At 44.2% G+C, this 21653-nt stretch overlaps 1 protein-coding gene across 2 annotated transcripts in view; it reads left to right on the forward strand.

Moving 5' to 3' along the window:
- Window positions 1–21653, forward strand: part of TOX (thymocyte selection associated high mobility group box) — a 357067-nt gene that overhangs the window by 302593 nt on the left and 32821 nt on the right. For both annotated transcript variants that reach the window (XM_085605562.1, XM_085605563.1), the window contains one exon: window positions 3686–3916. In XM_085605562.1, coding sequence (XP_085461688.1) covers window positions 3686–3916 — 231 coding nt within the window. The remainder of the gene's footprint in view (window positions 1–3685; window positions 3917–21653) is intronic.

The raw sequence follows: 21653 nt of genomic DNA on the forward strand, positions 1-21653 counted from the left end.
TAACAAATTAGTGGATGTTATTTTCTAACTTTACCACAAAGTGGTCCAGCAGACCATATGATCTTCACAGCAGGTTTTTAGCAACAACAAGGCCTTCAGATCTGGCCAGCCCTACCAAACTTGGCATCTCACATAACAAACCTAAGCCTGTTGAATGCTCCTAAGGGTGGCCAACAGTACTGAACAAAAATAAAATAAAAATGATTTACCGTAGGTATGCTAGCATTGCAAAACCGTTACTTCCATGTCAGTTTCCGTTGTATATGGATTTCTAGCAGCTGGTATGATTTGGCATGCACAGTTCAAAAGATCTCAGTTCAGAGATATTCTCAGTCTAGCTGTGTATGCTTTGAATGTAGTGATGATGGACAAGATAAAGTAACAGACACTTTTTCAATCTGGTAGAGTTCTCTTTGTGGATAGAAAGATACAGAACCAAATTATGTTGAGCACCAGGTTCTGGGTACCTTTTACTACAACTCTGAGAATAAGGAGGTTTTGAATAATCCATGCATCAGATTACACGGCTGTAGCTGCGGAAGGGCATACTGCAACGTCATGACTATCGTAAATTTAAACTGAATGAACTGATCTGGATAGGTGGTGTATGTGAGTACCACCGTAGGGTATACTGCTCTGCAGGAAAGTAAAAAGAAGTTAGATTTAGGAATGTGTCCATCATTTAGAGTATTTTAATTTTGAGTTTTGACTTGAGCATCATGCACACAATGCAGATTTAATGTAAACCTAATTAGAGCCCTAGCCTTTCTCTCAGCAATGTATCATCACCCCAGCAATTGGGAAAGAAAGTTGTAGCAGATTTTCATCAGCAATCGGCTAGGGCACAGCTCCTAGAGATATTATAACACTAGCAGGTCCTCGTGTGTATGTCTTCTTGCACTATGGAAAAGGGAAAATGTATGTGATTTTCTGTTTTGTAGAACATATTCAGTCCTCCATTACAATACAGATAGTCAGACTAGGTTGAATGTTCTTTGTCTTGCAGAGAGGTTCTGTCATATTTGATTTGGAATGTGTATTCAAGCTTTTAAAGAGGAAATAATGTGGGTCAGCTTTAATGTAGTCTAATGTTCTAAATACATTAGGTCAGGTACACCCTTCCTTGCAAAATGTAACAGACATGATCAAACAAAAGACCTGTTTTTGGTTCTAGGTTGATTGACGTTCAGCTTGATTGTTGATGCTGAATTGCATTGGTCTGCCCATCACCTTCATTCTTTTCTCCTTAGCAAGTCTCTAATCTAAATATGTTGATATTTTGAACTGTAGAAGTGCTTTTACAGGTTGAACGGAGAAGCCATTTTGGTGCTGCTACCCGAGATTCCCATAATCAGAGGTGGAATGGGACAAGGCAAGATATGTCCCTCCATGCGGGCTTTGTCGTTCATTATATAACATCTTCAGAAAGAGAGAATACATCTGTGATTCTTCACATTGGCCAATAGGATCTAAGGCTATTCATGACCAGGATTTAGATGATCACAGGATGGCCAGCAGCTATTGTTTTGTAGAGTGCTGAGTGACACATTCAACAATCTTGAGCACCAACAGAGGAAGTCATGTAAGGCATTACCCTCAGTGGAAGCCTAATAAATGCAGATTCAAGGATATTCTCTCTACAACTGTTATTGTGCCCGGGTCATGGGGCCCTTAACTAGATGCTGAATTGGAAAGATCCTCATACTGCTGAAAACGTAATAGTGGGTTTTCAAGACAATTGCGAATCATCTGGGTAATGATAAAGTGAAGTGCTACACTATTTAGGTCATTAGTACAGCTTCTGTCATTTTGGTACATTTAATTTGGCAGGTAGCTAACTGCAATCCCAATGATTGCTTAATGAGAATTGCTAACCCTCAAAGGTTGGGCGGCCTTGTCAGAGTGGTAGATTGATGTCAGGAACATTTTACCCTGAATATAAAAAAAGGTGACAACGTTGAACTTCCGCTCTACTAGAAAGAGGGCTGTATTTGTGTTATAAATGACAATCATTTGGGGTCGAACTTTATATCAGGTGCCCAGAACCAGGATATCCAGCTCAATCTACATTCTCTCACTGACATCTCAAGAGAAGGTGGGGGACCAGTTTGCCTTTAGTGGCGCCCTGTGTCATGTAGAGCCCCTACATGACAGGAATTCCTTTGTACCTTGAACAATCTCTAGAAGTGACCCACGAAAACACTTTTTTCTGAACTGATATGTGTTACTAACATAGCGCTCTGTAGCTACCACGCATGTACCATATGCCTAGTTCTCTGCGTTGTGTTGTCTTCTTAGTACTGTGTGGTATGATTTTTGGATACTGTAGATCAATTACAGAATAAAGAAATACATTTGAGTGTCCAAAATGAAGACAAGATGATTGCAAACGCAAATTTCAGGGTCCAGAAAGAAAACACGGACAAAGTTTGTTCAAGAATATATAGAAAAACATTTGTATTGATCGGGTAATGTGTCTGTATTGTGTATGTAGAGGAATAGTGTGCTATTTACCCAACAGCCCTTGCTTTTGTTTCGTTACTGACTAGCAGAAAGAAAGCTCCATATGGTTAATGATTAAAATGCCAGTGCCCGCAATCAACCAATGTACACAGAGGCATGACTTCTTCTGTCTCCCTTGTCTTTCTGCATGCATTTGCCATGCCATTTATTCTGTAGTAAGAATAGATGGCCCATAGTACTCCAGGGCTGTTAGATGGAGTGGTTCTCCCCAAAGGTAGTGAGTGACACGTAAATGTACCTTCTTCTTTGACCAGGGTCCTCTGACTGGCTTTATTTTATGCACAGTGTCAGTTTTTTCAGTTATCCGTCCTAACTGAACCCTGTACCACAAGAGCAAGGCATGTGGGCAGAGGACACACCTTATGTGATATCACAGGGACAGGACAAATCGGAGTTGCTTTGACAGTAAATACAACATTTACACTGTGTAATTTAAAGAAAGGGAATAACACTTGGTAAACACAGGGCATGAAAATGATTATACACTAATCGCCATGGATAGTTAAGTGCTCACAGAAGCCTCCAAAGGGTGTAGTATCAGGACAGGCGTGCAGCCACTTCCGGTTTGCCGTGGATTACACAAAGGTGGACCAGATCGTAAAACCCAAAGTAATATACCTGTTTCCAGCATCGTGGTGGACAGCAAAGCAAATTTTGAGAACAATCAAATTATACAGCCCATACACTAAAGAAAAAACGCATTTTGAGTAAGGGCTGCTTCAAAATACAGCAATAAAACAGATTGTAGATTTAAAACCTGATTACAAAAAGCATTTATATAAATATAGTAAGTGCATCCATAATACATTTTTACATTTTCTGAATTGAATGGGAGGGAAATATAAGCAGCAAATACCTAAAGTACATCCCAATCCGGTAAATTAATGAAAATGTATAAACCGCGCACTTAAGCTCATGCATAGATGTTTTTAAATTTAGCGCACGGAATGCATAGGCAAGGTGTCATTAGGCACAAATCAGAATCACGTGTTTATTTACAGATTTAATTAAAGAGCCTGAAGATGATTTTATTCCAACATTTTTTACCTTTTTCTGCATTTGGTGCATGATTTCAAAAACAAGACTTCCTCTTTCAGATTGAATAGAAGAAAACAGATTGTGCAAGTTTGCGTTCTTTAATCTGAATTTCAACATTTTGCAGATGAATGGAGCCGAAAAACGACCTGCTATTGACATGGGAAAGAAACCTAAAACCCCAAAAAAGAAGAAAAAGAAGGACCCAAATGAGCCACAGAAGCCGGTGTCTGCGTATGCGTTATTCTTCCGCGACACTCAAGCAGCCATTAAAGGCCAGAACCCCAACGCCACCTTTGGAGAGGTGTCGAAAATTGTGGCTTCAATGTGGGACGGACTAGGAGAGGAACAAAAACAGGTGAGACCCAGGTTAAATGTAAGCATTTGCATGCATGTGCACCTAAAGGACCTATAATAACTACGAGGAACGGCTAATATTTACCACACTGTGAAGTAAGAACATGTCACAAAACACTGAAATCCTGGCTGGGCTAGAACACAGTTGAAAGAACTACATGTATACAGTGGTTGACTGTATGGTGCTAGTTCTGTTCCTTGTTGTTGAAGATCTACAAGGCCTGAAATCCCAAAGTGAGTCATGTGACAGTTTTCCAAAATGTCATAGGCCAGGATTAGCTACCTTCATTCACTTTGCAATGAGTTTATAATTGTATAAAACCCTGCCTGAAAAAATTAATCAAGGGTCCATGACAGTTCCATCATTTTGTCAGTCAAGCCTATGGGGCTGAGTCTTTAGGCTACATTGCACAATCTATGGGTATCGCAGCCTTCTGGTCTACTGTGGGAATATGGCCGTCCTAAACTCAGCAAAACTCTAGGGAAGTGGTTGATCAACCATTGAATATGATATTGATTGCTGTTTTTAGTTTCTGATTTACTAGCACCAAAAATCCCTTATCTAGTGTGACTTATGGCAAATGGAATAAATGTGAAGTAAGTAGCCATTTCTCTTTATCATAGCAATACGAATTGTTTATTGGGGCACTTTAGGAAGGTGATAAAAGTGCGTCATTAGGGAAAAAACCCTAGAAGGCAGCATCATGCCATGCTCGCTATTTCCCGAAGGAGAAGTTCACAGAAATGTGTGGTTTTAACCCATTTGAACTTGTGTTCAGTGACACTAGTTCTGTGTTTTTCCTTAGCAATGTTTATAGTGGACAGCATTACTTCACACAGACTCTCACCAGGCAAGTCTATTGGTTTCGCCTTGATTCCACATTCTGTAAGCAAGCATTTGTAGTACATCTTTTGATAAAAGGATTAAGCTGTGTTGCTGACTTTTACCACCATGGTTCATGCCATGATTCTTCCCAGGAATGACTGAAGAGGTTTGGTGTTAGTAGGGCACCCAAGGATTCAGTTACCCCTAGAACAGTCTACATGCTGCTAGGCTTGTGGTGCATGACAATTTGATCATATGACCCTCCTTTTGCGGTCATACTACTTACTTGCTTTTGAATGGAGTATTTATTTTAAGAACCATTGGTGAACAAATTATTAGTCTCTTAAGGGACTGGTTTGATTGAAAGTACCAAAATGTAGCTTTCAGCATAATCTTTTTCTGGTGCAGCCACCTCATTTTGTAGAATTTTTTCACCAGTCGTGCGTAGTGCTCACCAGTACCTGTAATTTAGGAAAACATTAAAACGGTATTTTTATCGCTTTCTTTGAAGATCCGTCTCTTTTGGCACTGATTGTTGTCATTTGACTATCCAATTAACTTTTGTTTCTTCAGAATAGTGGTTTGGTTGGTAATGTATATTGTTGTTTCTTGCCGTATTTGTTTCTAGCATTGGAAAGAGCTCAGTTTTTATTCGGATTCATGATTCCAGTTTGCAGCCAAAATATTGACACATGTTATAAAGCATGCTACAAAAGGTGAAGGGCTGCAGTCAGCTGAACAAGTCAAAATATTAACACTTGGAGATTAAGTAGAGACATGCACCCGTCCACAAAAGAGTAAGCCGATTCCTATTCACAATCTGCACTTTTAAAGTTATTACTGTAAAAAGGGACCCAACACAGTTGTAAATGTACTCCAGCTCAGAGATTGAGTAACTCCAGCATTAATCATGGCCAACCATTGGTATTTCAATACTGTCTACCCCCACAGGAAACAATGTTGAAATACATCATTTAAACTATTATTTTTAATTTAGGTCGTTTTTTTAAATAATTTAAGCGCTAAAAAATTTTTTAATTCTATATACTCAAGATCATAAATGTGTTATTTAAATTAAGTTATTAATGCTATAACTTTTTAACATTGCATTACAATTAATACACATATATAAAATTATTTAACATTAATATTTTACATTAAAATGCTTTTTCTATTTTTTTTTAGTTAAATAAACTTTTACACTTTTACCTATACTTTACCTAATATCGAGATCAATGCCTTTGTGGCAGAGACCTTGGTCTATTTGTTAAAAGTTACTAGTAGTAACAATAAAACATTACCTAATTCTTTAAATAATTATTACATTTATTTAAATATTTTATATTATATATAGATTATTGTAAAGCTATATTTTTTAAATCCCACCTAAAGTAAAATGTTTGTATTTGCTTGTTATATATTAACAATTACAAAATGTTATGGCTAGAAGTAACTTAAATTCATTTTCTAATTAAAGTTATATTTATTTTTAAATGAAAAAAGTTATTAAAAAATGTATCATTACAAATAATAATTTTTAAATATATATCATCGTTCAGCATTCAATTTCTTCATATATATATATTTCTTTTTTAAGAAATTTTAAATGCATGATTTTAATTCTTTTTTTTTTTTCCATTTTAACTGATCTTTTGCTTCAATGTTTTTTTTTTTTTTTTTTTTGAAACCGTTTATTACAAATCTCAAGAATATACAAATATGGGCCCACAACCTTCCGGCCGGCCGCTAGGAATAGCAGAAACATATGGCATACGTTCATAGAACACTTGGCGTTACAAAGGAGCATAAGCAGGAGTCATCAACATCATGGGCCACAGCCATAATACGTCACAGTGCGGTTTCATTTTATACAAACAACAAGAAAACAACACCCACAAGGCTACCCTACAGTCGAAAGTAGCAGCACGTGCTCCCCGATGGGGAACCCCAACTATCAGAGGAGTCCAAGGAGGGGAAGGGAAACAGAGCGAGGACTGGGGGAACCCTGTGCCCGGGGCTAGGGGAAGGGGTCAGCTAAGGGGACGGGGCTGGTGAGGCAGCAGGCAGCAATGGTGGCGCGCAAATACTCCCACGGTAGGCGTTCCAGGGGCCCCACACTTTCACCCATGTCCCAGGCCTACCCCTCGCCACATACACCACTTTTTCTCGAAACATGCACCAGTCCATGTGCTCTTTCCAGGCCGACACCGTCGGGGGGTTCTGGGATCCCCACAGTTGCGCAATGTCACGCTTAGCAATCATATATCCCAGAGTCACCCACCACGTTTGCGGAGCCGAGTAGTCAGTTGGTTCCCACACATTCAACAGGCATCTCCTCGCTTCCGGAAGCAGCGCAACACGCGTAACCACTCGCAGGACCTCGTGCACACCGCGCCAGAATCGCTCCACCTTCGGGCATTCCCATAAAATATGCAGGAAGGTCGCCACGGCACCGCAACCACGCTTACACAATCCATCCACAGTATAGCCCATGCGCTGAAGCCTTGGCCCCGTCATGTAGACCCGGTGGAGTATCTTGAGCTGGACGAAGCGAAGGCGAGCCGGTATAGCCACCTCCTTCGGAGAGGCCACCGCGGAGATCCAGTCCTCATCGTCCAATTCCAGACCGTCGGCAACCCAAGCCTCGCGAAGGCCAATCAGCAAGCCCGATCGATCATTAATCAGTTTTTTATAAATAAGGGAGATCGTACTGTCTGGGACGTGGCCATCTAGCACTCTATCCTCCAGGGGGGAAGACTCCGGGATGGAGGCGACGTCTGGGAAGACGGAGCCCAGTGCATGACGGATCTGCAGGTATCGAAAGTATTCACTGCCCTGCAACTGAAACTCCGTCTGCAGCATCTCGAATGTTTTAAATCCTCCCCTCGACCAGAGATCCCCCACTTTACTGATGCCTATCATGTCCCATTTCGCGAAGCCCTTCGAGGTCCAGAGAGAGCCCAACTTCTCAGACGCATACAGCGGTGACGCACGGGTCAAACGGTCCTTCCACCCCATAGCTGCATTAGCCGCATGCCATACTCTGACCATGACACGCGTAGGTCCCGTCAAGCGAGCGTCGGGCGCGCCAGAGTAGAGCGCTCGATTGTAGTCGCCACCGGGCAGTAGCATCTTGTCCATCTCAAACGCCGGGTTTAAGGCGGGCCCATAGAGGCCATGGTTAATTGCAGCTAGCTGGGAGGCCCAGTAATACCGTTTAATGTCCGGGAGGGCAATCCCCCCGTCATACCATGGGAGCGTCAACTTCGCCAGGGCAATGCGCGGCCTCCCGTCCCAGAACAGGCGGCGCTGTAAACTCTCCACCTCACGGAAGTAGCGCGCCGGGACTGGGTCCATAGTGTTCTGGAGAGCGTATAAGAAACGTGGCAACGACATCATCTTAAACAACGCCGCCCGGCCGAGCGGCGAAAGCGGCAGGCGCCGCCAGCGCACGACGTCCTCCTTCAAGCGCTGGAGAGGGGGAAGCAAGTTCCGCTCGTAGCGAGCCTCTGGGTCCAGAGTAATGTAGACACCCAGGTATCGAAACCCCTGAGAGGCAATCTGAATCGGACAACCCCGCGGAAGGACAGGAGCCTCCCCAGAGAGCACATACACGCATGATTTAGCCCAGTTGATGACAAGGCCTGAGTTCCGGCCGAATGAACGTAAAACATCAACCAGGACTATGAGTGACTTACGTGGGGAGGCTAGGTACAAAAGGATGTCGTCAGCGTATAGGGACACACGGTCCTCATATTCGGGGGTCCAACGGAGACCACGGATGGAGGGGTGCCACCGCAGCCACTCCGCCAGGGGCTCCAAGGCCAGCGCAAACAGGAGCGGCGACAAGGGGCAGCCCTGTCGCGTGCCCCGGCCCAGCTCGAATGGGGCCGAAACTCTTCCATTCACCACCACCTGCGCCAATGGGCCCGAATACAACAATTTGACCCAACTGATGAAGCCCGAGCCGAATCCAAACTTCGCCAGCATCGCCCAAATGTATGGCCACTCAAGCGTGTCAAACGCCATAGTGGCGTCTAAGGACGCCAAAATGGCCGGCTCCCGCACGAATGGGACACGTGCGAGCACCCCGTGCAAGCGCCGCAGATTAAGGGCTGTATTGCGATGGGGGATAAAGCCGGACTGGTCTTGGTGAACCAGATCGCCCACCACGCCGACCAGCCGATTGGCCAGCACCTTGGCGAGAATTTTGGGCTCCGCATTCAAAAGCGAGATAGGCCGATAGGATGTGACCCGGTCCCGAGGCCTCCCCTCCTTGTGGATCACCACGATAGTAGCCAGACGCTGGTCCGGCAGGAGGGAGCCCAGCGAGTGGGCCGCCGGGAACATCGCGCGGAGGTGGGGCGCCAGTACATCTGGTCGCAACTTATATAACTCGATAGGGATGCCATTCGGGCCCATGGCCTTGCCAGAGGCAACCGAACGTATGGCGAGGGCAATTTCGTCGGATGTAGGAGCGGCATCCAGCGACACCCTGTCCTCCTCCGAGAGGGAGGGCAGCGCGATATCCCTAAGCAGGGAATGGGAGTCCTCCTCCGAGCAAGGAGAGACCGGAGAATACACCTCGCGGAAATAATCCGCGAAACAGGAGACAATTTCTTCTGGCTCGGTGACACTCACACCATCCGTCCTCTCAATCAGCGGGACCACACGATTCACTCTCTCCTTTTTATCCAACCACGCTATCAGTTTGCCCGCCTTATCACCCACATCATACAGTCGCCCCTGCTGCTCCCTACTGAGGCCCCTGGCCGCCTCCGTAACGAGGGCCCTGTAGGCCGCCTGCTTAAGTTGTAGGACATGCAGTGCAGCATCCGTCACTCCGCTCTCTAAATCACCCTCCAATTCAGCAATTTCGGCCTCCACCCGGGTAACCTCCTCCCGCTCGCGCCCCCGGGCATGGGAAATGAGGGACAGGGCCTCTCCTCTGAGAACTGTCTTGAAGGCTTCCCACAAGGAGATAGCCGAAGGGACGGACCCCACATTCTCATCAAAGTATCGCTGCAGGGATTTAATCACAGCAGCGCGAATGGTGGGGTCGCGCAGGTACCAGGCATTGATGGGAACTACCCTGCCCTCACCCCTCGGAAGGACATCAAAATGGAACAGGAGCGGGGAATGATCGGAGATACCCCGCGCCAAATGGCGCACCTCCCCCACACTCCCAGCATAGGCCGCCGGGACAAGGACATGATCAAGTCGCGAGAGGCTACCATGTGCCCCCGAGTGGAAAGTGTACTGCTGCTGCGTGGGATGTTTTAAGTGCCAGCAGTCCACCAATCCCAGTGCATCCAAGAGGCCAGATAGCCACGCCTGGGCCCGGGGGAGGTCCCTAGGGGGGTGACGATCCAGAGTCCCAGAAACCACCGCATTGAAGTCCCCCCCAACCACTAGGAGCCCCCCCGGAAGGCCCAGGAGGAGGCGCCCCAGGTCTGCAAAAGTGGTCGCCTGTAACCCCGGTGGGACGTATACCGATACAAAAACCACTACTTTGCCTTCCATTCTCCCCACTAAAACAGCATAGCGTCCCCTATCATCATGGCGCACCTCATCAATTTCCAACGGGAGCGAGTTCTTCACCATAATGCCCACACCCCGTGAGCCCGACGTGAAGCCCGAGTGGGCCACCAAACGATAGCCACGCCGATTCATGGCACAAAAAGAGTTTCCAATAAGGTGTGTCTCCTGCAGGAAGACTACATCGGGTGAGATTCGTTTCAAATACTGCAGGACCACACCTCGTTTGATCCTATCCCCCAGTCCATTAACGTTCCAAGACAACAAAGTCAACTCCCTACCCCCCATCACACACAGGAGCCATCAATCGTCCCCCGGAGAGCACCTTAAAAACAATACAGAAAAGGGTTTGCCTTGTGGTAAAAACGAACAACAACACCCCACCCCAACTCCCCCCCCCAACAGAACTCCCCCCTCCCTGCACCCCTGCATGAGCCCAAACAGCCCCCCAAAAGTGCAGTGTGCCTGTCGCCCCATAGATGGTGAAACTAACTAAACCCCCAGAGGAGGAGGGAGAACCCCCAAGAGACCCCACACGACCTCCACAGGAGGAGACTTACTCGAACAGGCGAACAGTCAAAAGTGACATCAATTTTGTCCAGAGCGAGGCATAATATTAGTCCCTCAGTCCTGATCCGGCGGGCCCTCTCCCCCCACCGCTCCCCCCCCACCCCCCCGATCCCGATCCCCAGGCAAGGTATCTAACCAGTCCCCGGCTGCTTCGGGACGATCAAAGAAGTGCGTACGGCCATCCAACTCCACCCGCAGCTTAGCCGGGAAAAGCATAGCGTACTTGAGATTTAGGTCCCGTAGACGACGTTTGACTCCGAGAAAGCTTAGTCTCTGCTTTTGGACCGCTGGGGTGAAGTCAGGATAAAAATTTATATCCATATTGTCGAGTCTGACCGGCCCCTGTAGTCTGGAGGATTGCAGGATAGCGTCTCTGTCCCGAAAGTTGAAAATCCGGGCGATGAGAGGCCTCGGGGGGGCTCCGGCCTTGGGCCTTCCCCCGGGAACCCTGTGGGCCCGCTCCACCGCGAAGAATTTACTCAGTCCCCGGGGCTGGAGGTGGGTGAGAATCAAGTCCTCCACGAATAGATCCGCCGCCGCCTCCTCCCGTCCCTCAGGCACCCCGAGAATACGGACATTGTTCCTCCGGGCCCGACCCTCAGAATCCTCCAGGCGACGATCCATCAGCGCGCTCGCCTGGCCAAGCCGGCGCACCTCCTTTTGGAGGGCTGCCACATCCGTCGTGAGGCCCGATGTGGTGTGGGCCAACGAATCGACCCGGTCATTAGTCTTGAATAAATCGGCCCTTACCAGGCCAACATCCACAAGGACCGAGTCAATTTTCTGCGCCAGTGTATCAAAACGCTGGACCACCGAGGCCTTCATCTCAGCGATGGCGCCCATCACGTCTCGCAGGGTCAGGTCCGCGGGCAGAGCAGGAGCATCAGTCGGGCCCTCAGGGGACCTACGCGGCACCTCGGGAGATCCCTTCTGGAGGGTATAGCGGTCCATGCTGTTAGACTGGTGGACTGCGCCACGTCGGGTCGATTTCACCTTTGCCCGATCTCCATCTTGCTTTGTGGACATGGTTCCAGTCCCACGGCCGTGCCAGGCACGTCGTAAAGGGCGGGCAAGCCGGTTCACGGGATCCGGGGGGGGGTCACCACAGGGACACGGGGCAAGTCACACCCGTCGGGCCGGCAGGGCACCCCAACGGGGCCACACTACCTCACAGTGCCCCGCGACCCAACCTCGCCGAGACAGCAAGGAGGGTGCAAAAGCGAAAGTGAAAGTGCGGGGTACGCGAGCCGCCGCGCCCAGCCCGCCGCTGTTGTTGACTTTGCCTCCGGATCACCCCACAACTCCAATCCGGGGTCCGGCGTGGAGAAGGCCGGAAATCTCAATCGGTGCTACCGCCGGAGTCCGAGGTCCAATTTGGAAGCGGAAAGCGGGTGCCACCTCAGCTCGGGCTCACCAACACAGTCCCCTCATCTAGGACAGGATATTGTCAGGATATATGTAGGAGGTCGCGGAGGTCCTCGGGAGCCTCGCACCTACGCGGCCATCTTGGTTGCGTGCTAGGCTCCTATGATTTTAATTCTTATAGGGTTCTTTTTAAAGTCCCTGCCTCAGTTATTTTCTATGAGAGCATGTTGCAGTATCAGTGGTTGGTCATGGGTGGTACTGGACTTACTACTGCTCCTTTTTGGCTGACAAGTTAATCTACACTTTTGAGTAACTTTACACTCATAAATGGTGAATAGCAGAAAGTAGTAAAGTTACTCAAAGTGTAAGAGTAAACTTACACTTGAGGATTTATTCATGTGTAAGTTTATGTTTGTGAATAGACCCCAGACTGTGAAAACATTGTGTTCCGTTTGAGTCATAGCCTACATTTGCCATCTCAAAATTGTGCTTCAGTGATTTTTGGGAGTTCATCAGATTTATGTACTTTGAGGAACATGTTGTCAGCCATGACACTAAAACAATGAGTTATATCAGCTGTGACACTGAAACCAGTGTCAAAGTATTTAGTTTACAGTCATACCTGAGATGTGATGCTGCCCTTTACTCCCATGGACACGCCCTCATACATAACACAGCTGCTTCTAGGAGCTGGAGAAAATCCCCGTAATCATCAGAACGCACTTCAAAAAGGACCTAAAGTGTCTACCTCTTCTCAGAACTCTATGCTTAGTTTACTGTTGCTCTCCTGCTAGGATTACACTTTACAAATACACAGACCTATATACAATTGTACTTAAATCTGTATGGGTGGGTTATAATCTTGGACTGGCCAACGGATATTCACCAGCAATCTAAGCATGAGCCCTGCTTGCTCTGCCTGTCTTTAGTCACCTCAATGGATGCATCTTCCTGAGGTAAATATCTACTGAATGGTTTTCCCTCCCACTCATATTGAGACGTTTCTGTGTAGTCAGTTAGTTAAGAAAACTGCAAGGCTCCCCTCTTTACAACTCGTGTCTCCCAGATAATATTTTTCTCATGATTTTCTTATTTGAAATGTAATATTTTTATATTTTTATAAAATGTTACCATGGTTTTTGAGCACGGATTATTGTTTAACTAGGAACTTAATAAATGAGAGCTTACAGTTTTACTAGGAAATTAATAACTGGAAGTACGCTCTTCACCTGCTAGTTAGAGAGAAGGTGCGACCAGTACTCCTTAGAGGTATTCCTTCACAGCTCAATGAAGACAGATTTGGTGAGACTGTGTTAAGACGTTAGCACTTGACTTGATTTTTTTGTCAACAGCGTTATTGAAAATGGTGGCCCTCGGGCTCACTTGCTCTCAACCTGTCACCTCTTACGTCAAGATGAATTTTATATTGGCTCTGTTTCAAAATATGTTGATTAGTTCTGCTTCCACTATATAACAACATGACACCTTTCCAGATTGTCTCACAACAGAATAGCACACAGCCTTTCTTTCTCACTATTTCAGTCGGTTGCCGGCTTTTCTTCTCGCTTCCATTTTCATTTCGCTGCCTTTAATAACCATATACACGAATCACTTTATATTTATCATCTTAACTCATCTCTTTGGATGTATCCAAATGTCACAGTGTAAATGTTGTTTTGCCATGCGTCAGATTGTGTTACTGGGGATGTTGCTATCAGTACTGCAGCAGGTGCATTGGTACATGGGGGTCCATGGTTGTGATGAGTCCAATGCACCCAATTACGGCCATCTTTAACTCTTAACCATAGGCTGGGGTTTCATTCCTGCATAAGACCTACTGATCCAGCTACAGCACTGGACCGTATGCATGGCATTGGGCCTAGTTGCGTGCAGCTTTTCCAGTCGTATTTATTATTTAATTGTGTGTGGTAGTCTGTGGTGATTTATTCTATGCTTGGGATTATTAAAATTTGATTTAAAAGGCCGCTCATTGGAAGGCTGGTTTCACACTCCATATGTTATGATGTGAATAGTATATTCTGGACTGTTTCTGGTAATTTTGAATATTTTCAAAGAAACATGCTGTAGATTCGATTTCATGTAAGTTGCAGAGGTTTTCATTTTATAAATTCTGCGCCTCTTTGTGCAGGCCATGAAACAGCGAATCAGTGTCTGTGCATTTTAAAAACTGTAACTCTTGTTTAATTTCTAAACGCCACTACGGTGGACTACAGCACGGGTTGCAGATCTCTGCAATACAATTAAATTAATAAACGACAGGATATTGCACACCTTTGGTGTTTCCTTGCCCAGAATTCAAATGGGAGCAGGCTCAGTTCAGCAAAATGCATTTAAGCAATGTTTCAGTAGGTGACACGTTTGCTGCTTTATTGTTGATTTTCCATCCCATCTGTGCTTTACGTCAAGCATAAATATGTGTTGCCTGCGCTCATTTAATATTCATACCTAACTTCCTATGTTCTGTCTCGGTGTTCACAGTCACTTATTCATGAACAGCGGCCATCTTGGGGATCTGACAAAACGAATGGTTTTCTGCCTTTAGTCATGCATGCCTGTTATTCTTCTGCTACCGGCTACATACTATCTGTAGTCTATGCTTCCGTTGAAATCGAACAGATTTCCAAGCACAAGAGTTCTTTGTTTATGTGTTCCTAAGGCCAAAAATGGGCAATATTTTGCAAGGCATAGATAGCTATTGTTTACGTTTACAGTTCTAGGCAGCAGTATAATTGCATACTAGGGCCCTGGTTCACAAAGCTGTTTCCAAATGCAATGTGCAAATTACACATCTGTGGTTTACATCTCACAAGCCGTGATCCTGGAGTATGCGTGTAAGCATAATGCAGGCATTCATGCATTCCCATGCATACACAATTTTTGATTTAGGTGAGATCAGTATCAGGTATTCACAGTGGGGTGAGTTGGAAAAAATCGACGTAAGGGATGGTAATACCCACACTTTTTAAATTTTGTTGGTATTAACAAACATATTGCAAGGCATTTGGTACACTTACGTTTTTATCTATCTTTCATATGAAAGTCTCAGGCATAAGTGTTGCATTAATGTTGGGCTAACACAACTTGTGCTCAAATCACAGTATGGGTGTAGTGAGTAGAGGTATTTAAGAGAACTTACTTTTGTTGAAAAGGAAAAGTCAATAAAAAATGTAATTCCTCACTCCCCTAGCCAACAGGCACAATTTGGGATAGGAATGTAAACTGTGGCATGCATACATTGTATATGCTTGTTAAAATACATTTGTAAATTTCACAAATTGTAACCATGTGTAGGTGAAACGTACGCTTGCACTGATTTAAACCTATTTTGTGAGTTGGGCCAATGTGTGTTTTTTTCTGCTGAGTCGATGTCAAGGGCTGAAATGCACCAAACCTATGGTCCAGATTTTAGTCATAAGATGTTTTGTGTCAACTATTTACAGAAATAAGACTAGACTAACAATGCTAAGAGTTTCAAAGCTTCCTCTTGCTGCGTGTATGTTTCAAAGGGAATCGGTGTATGTTTGTCTTCTTTATTATGGAGTTCTGTCTGTTGTGTCTTGCCTGTTGGTCAAGTGAGCACATAGTGATCCTGGCCTAGATTTGCCATTCTTTGGATGGGGTTTCTGTCACAAAAGTGAAGCAAACTCAAAGCAAAGCGCAATGGTGGGATTTACTTTTCAACGCAAATCATGAATTGCTTTGGAAAGTTGCCTAAAGTAATGCAAAGTAGTGTTTTGTTCAACTTTGTGTTAAAGGGGTCAAACCATGGGTAGTACAGGGGCATTCCAATGCAAACACTCATATGTTTTATGTATGGAAATCCCTATCTACAATCATTAGGAAACAGGGAATTGTGTCCAAAAATGTGCCTCCTCAAGGCATGCATAAGAGTAGAGCAACTTTAAAAATCTCCACATTTTGGTAACTTATCATGTATGCTGCACTGTTCTGTAAGGGTGTTTTTGGTGCATGGCAGCCAAAACTGCTATAGCAAAGAGAAAGAGGAAAACAGCACCATATCTTAGTAGCCATGGCAATGTCCTGCCCTCTCCCTTTCACACAGCACAGCAGATTTTACTCAAACTAAATAAAGGCATGACATGAACCTCTCAATAATCTGGGGTGTTACCTAGATATCCGACTAGAAATCCAAGTTGTTGCTCACACCGGCATCTTTCATCTCGGAGTACTCACACAAATGTTGCTTTTTCGATCCTTCCCTCATTGAGCCATGGCCATGACTGATTTGGCGGCCTCTAAACTCAACTAACTTCATTAGCATTCACTGAACTCTCAGTTTTCAGATAACAATGCCCAAATTCTATATTGGTGACAATAAGGCTTCTACGCTTTGTAGGCGATTAGGATTCTACCAAGTCTCCCAAGGATGTATTTGCCTATGGGATGTGAAATCTTTGATTCCTCTGGCTCGTGTTTAACCGAGTCCACTGTCTTGCCTCTGTTTTATTTCACCACATGAGTCTTTGAAAGGCATAAAGTCGTGAACATTATCTCTTGACAGCTTAGCGTCAATATTGTATTACCTAAATTTTCTGAACTGTCCCACAGAGAAGTGTGATTTCCTCTCAATGGCAGTTTGGCCTTGACTAGCATCACAGTTAGGTACATCTTCCTTTGAGATATTTCTCCGTACTTTACCTGTTATTTTTATTCGTATTTCACTCTCTTACTTTAGTTTTGTGTGTTTTGTTGTATTTTTCTACTCTATTGTGAATCATTATATGCGTTGCATTTTACAGTGCCATGTCACCTCACTCAGTGAGGGAACACTTTTATAAACGTCAAAAAATAATCATTAAACTAATATCACACCTAGGTGTGGGCTATTGCTTGGGTAGCCAGACATATGTTCGCCTGCGGTAGATTAGCCGCATCATCTTGTTGGCTCAGACGTCTCTTTTTCTATCCCTTTTGCTTCGACTCTTCTATTTTGCTGTCTTATCTGATCTTGTTTCTCTCATGTGTGGTCAATCCCCTGCCAGGGGTATTTGGCCTCCAGTGTTATCATCTCATCTAGCTTCTGTTCTCTCAATTGCTTGGTATTCAGGCTCAGGTCCACATTACTCTTCTACTTCATACACAAGCTGCTTTTGTTTTAGATAACTCTTTGTGATTAATTTACCTCGTCTGGAGTTGCAGTGTCTGATTCAACCTCTAGATTTGACTCTGGTGTATGTTCCAAGATTGGGTATTAGGAGGGGAAGGCAGTCTCAATCCCACCTTTAAGAAGACCCCACTGTGTGTTTGCTTCTTTAGTGCCAGGATTTTTTCTTTTGAAAATGAGGTTGTGAGTTGTTTACTCCATTAAACATCATCGAACAATTCAACTACTGAGAAAAGACTTAGTGCAATACAGTTAGTGCAGCTCCACCCAAAGGCACCTGTTTGGTGGAGGAATGAAAGTCCCAGGGATCCCCAACATAGACACACTCGTGCACTGAACCGCCTTTGAGGATCTCCCTCCACTCTTTTGTAGTGCAGGCCTGAATGTGCCTACAAAGACTGCGAATGTCTCTGCATGGGGACCTTTCAGGTTCCCCCTCAAGGTTCGGATGGCTCCTTCATAGAAACACAGAGCAGGCGGTGGTTTGAATAGATGCACAGAGTTTCTCTAATTTTCTTTCTCCATCACATAAGTGGTAATTGGGCGCGCAGCCCAGTCTGCGCGGGCACACTCAGGTGCAGGCACACGCCAGCCTACACCCTGCATCACCCAACACCTGGTGTGCAATCAATGTACATGGCTCACAAGTGGAATCATTTGCATTGATGGCTGCCTCTTGCAAACATGGCCGCGCCAAACGGAAAAGAAATGGTTAAGCCGCGCACACGTGGAAATAAAGAAACCGCCTGCCATGAAAATGTGGTAAGGCTACCCCGGTCATTTTTCAGCAATTCAAAATAGCTCCTAAGTGAACAGGGGAAAGTTCTGTGAAATCCAAACCAGATGTGGGTGCGCACAACAACGAGCCTCACATTTCTAATTGGGGGCCCAGCAGGGCTGCACTACCTTCCACAAATCACAAACAACTTGTTCTTGCTCCCAGCTCACTAAATGACTTTAAGGCATTAGCTAGGGAGATGCGAATGAATATGCAGTTATGCTAAAGACGCAGCGGAGCGTACACGGAGAGTTCATAATGGCTTCTAAAATTACCGCTGCTTGTGTATGTTTGGGGATGTTTATTGAATGAAAGCCCTTGTAGCAGCACGCGGCAGATTTACCTCGATATCCAGGGCTGTAATGATCAGGTATCACAGGCGAGCAACTGTTGGAGAGCAAGTAACACATGCCCTCTCGCCGGCTGCATAATTCATGTGCGGTAATATTAGCCGCCGCTGTTGAGCTCAATGGCAACACCTCATTATTTCATCCCTCAGTATTTATTCCTGTGTTTGACGCCTCATGAAATTGCTGTTAATGTGTTATGTGAGGGCAGATCTGACACAAGTGGGAAGAATTTAATTTCCCACTCATTCCTACCCGCTGATGTGTCCTCTTCCCCTGGTAGAAGTGGCAAGTGTAAATAGTTAATTTGCTTCAATTATGAGCCTGTCCTGCTAAATTAGAAGCAGCAGGGATATGAAGAGCTGAAATCACACTTATGAGGCAGCTGACAAATCCTCTGAGCCCACAAACCAATGTCTTCTTCTTGGAGCTGTCAGTAAATCCATTAATTTTATGTCAAGTCAATCAAACCATTTACTCCTCATTGGCGCTTAAACCGCCGCCAGATCCGCGCCATGGCGTATCCTGCAATCACCTCACAGAAGTCGTATTTCACGTCAGGATTACTTCAGCAAAGCGACGCTGCGTCTGCGTGTTAAATACTGCTCTATGGCTGGAAATATGCGGCGGCAGGGGTCTCCGACGGCGCGCGATTTATGTGTGGTGTGATCCTCGTGCAAACAAACAACAAGGGGCCATTGTCCCTCTGCGTTTCGCATTCCTGTAACCGTGTTTGCTTCTATAAATACGTGGGATCTGTCCCGAGTGGCGTTTATTCCGTTTAATGGAGTGAAAACTGTTTTTAAACTGGCCCAAGTGGTGCCTGCCCAAAAGGAGCCTATAAAAACAAATAAAATAGGCCATTCATTTTCGGTTGTTGTTTTTGGAGCAGTTGTTTCGAAGAGCAAAGCTTTCAACAGTTCCCTAAAATGATACAGTGGTCGATTCACAAAACGTTTTCCAGGAATAAATCTGGAAAATGTCTCAGTTTACTCATGTGTAAAGTACTGTGTACTGTACCCGACAGGTAGGTATATTAGGGAAATGCAGGTTCCACGAGGTGGTGCAGAACTGGGTGTCCTCAGGGTAATGTTTGAGAAGTGGCTATGGACTGCAGTGCAACTTGTTTGGTGCTCACAGCCCTGTACAAAGGCAAGTCACAACTATTTGCACACCTTGCACCTAAACAAAAACCTACGGTAACTTGTGTGGAAAGTTTGGGAAAGTGCCCCTCTCAGCCCGATAAAGTGTCCCTCTCAGTTTGGTTTACATGTTCAAAGGGGTGTCATTGGCAGCACAGCTGTGTGTAATAGGAAACCCTGCACTATGAAACTAAAAAGTGAATCTCACACGTTTTGTGTCCCTAAACCTGGGCAATGTTCACTTTGCATGCCTTCTCCATACAATGGCCCAATTCGCAAACTGAATTATGTAGTAGGTAATGTAATGTAATAGCACAGTGGTCCTACTTACTACAAATACATGTCCACCTCCACCTCTCCTCTCTATTCTGTGGGGAGGTCCTCACACGTGTCATTTTACTGCTCAGTAGTACATGTGGGAGGGGCAGGTGGAGTGGCTGGAAATGAGGCATACTGACTACTCAATGGGAGGGGTTCAGGTAGGCGTAAGAAGGAATTTAGGGAGGGGCATGCACCCACTCGCAAAAGAGTAAGCTCATTGCTATTCACAGACTGTACTTCTAAAGTTACTACAGCCAAAAATGACCCAAACATGTATTAAATAGACTCCAGTACAGAGCTACGTCCAGCACCACACAGTGCCCACTACTGGTACTGCAACCCCTCTCATAGAAAATAATGAAGGTAGGGGCTTAAAATAAAATCCTATACGGAATAATGTTAAATTACATATAATTATGTAAACTAGGTAAAAATACAAATATGTCTTATTAATGTTAATATCTATCTAAAAAGAAAATAATTTTTTTATTTATTTTAACACATTGTACTAACCATTTTTAAATGTAAAAATTAAGATATCATTCATTTGTATTAAAATATAAATAAACTTTTACTTTACATGTGAGGTGATTTTTTTAAAATGTAAACTTCTAAAAAAAACTTTGATTTAATTTAATGTATTCAGAATAATTCAATTTTAAATTAAAATTAAGTTAACGGTGCTGTATATTTTTATTTTGTTCAACATCCAAAATAAATATATGTAATTAATTTACATTTATATTTTAACAAAAATATTTTCACAATGTTTTTCAAGTTTAGTATAACTTTTGATTTTCCCCATACCTTACCATAGGGCAATCTCTGTCACTATTAAATTATTATTTTTTTTAATTAAAAAAGGTGCATTAAAATACGTTATATAAAATAAAATGTTTTATTTGTAGACAATTTTTAAACATTAAATAAAAAAAATCATTATTTTTCTATTTTAAATAATCTTCTTTAATTCAATATCATTTATTAATTTCTTTTATTTTAAGTCCCTACACCCATTATTTTCTGTGGGAGGGTGTTTGAGTATCAGTGATACACTGTGTGTTTTGGCACTAGTAACTTTGCACACATAAATTTACCTCCACTCTTCTGTTTCATGGGATGGAAACAAGTAAGTATACATTTTTGAGGGATTTTACACTCTGATTTTGAAAATAGCCCAAAGTAGTCAAATTACTCAAAGGATAAGAGTACATTCACTAGGACTAAATCTACATGTGTAGATTTGCCTTTGTGAAAAGGCCCCATAAGGTTAAGAAAATTGGAGTAAGTTACTATCGAATGTGAATTCCTTAGACATACAAACATACCTTTGTACAAATATACTTTATACATGTCTGAAGGGAATATACATGAATAGCTGCACCATAGTAAACTAAGGTGATGTGTAAGTGTAGATTATGCATAGAAGTTTTTGTACTTTTCCCACACCCCTTAGCTGACATGTTTTCACATTATCCACCACATCAGGTCAATGGTGTCAAGCTGGTTTGTACCATTAAGAGACTGTATGACATTGCCACCAGAAATCAGTCCCCTCCCCCACAGAAAGCTCCAGACTGAACAAAGTATCCATTAGTCAGATGCATGCTGGACAAGCTGAATAAGACTGCTTTTAAAGATGTGTAGTGGACATGAAAAGGCACTGAGTACAGTACAGGGTACCAGCTGTGTTGAGCAATGATGC

Source organism: Triturus cristatus, chromosome 5_1, assembly GCF_964204655.1.
Source record: "Triturus cristatus chromosome 5_1, aTriCri1.1, whole genome shotgun sequence".
Taxonomy (NCBI): Eukaryota; Metazoa; Chordata; class Amphibia; order Caudata; family Salamandridae; genus Triturus; species Triturus cristatus.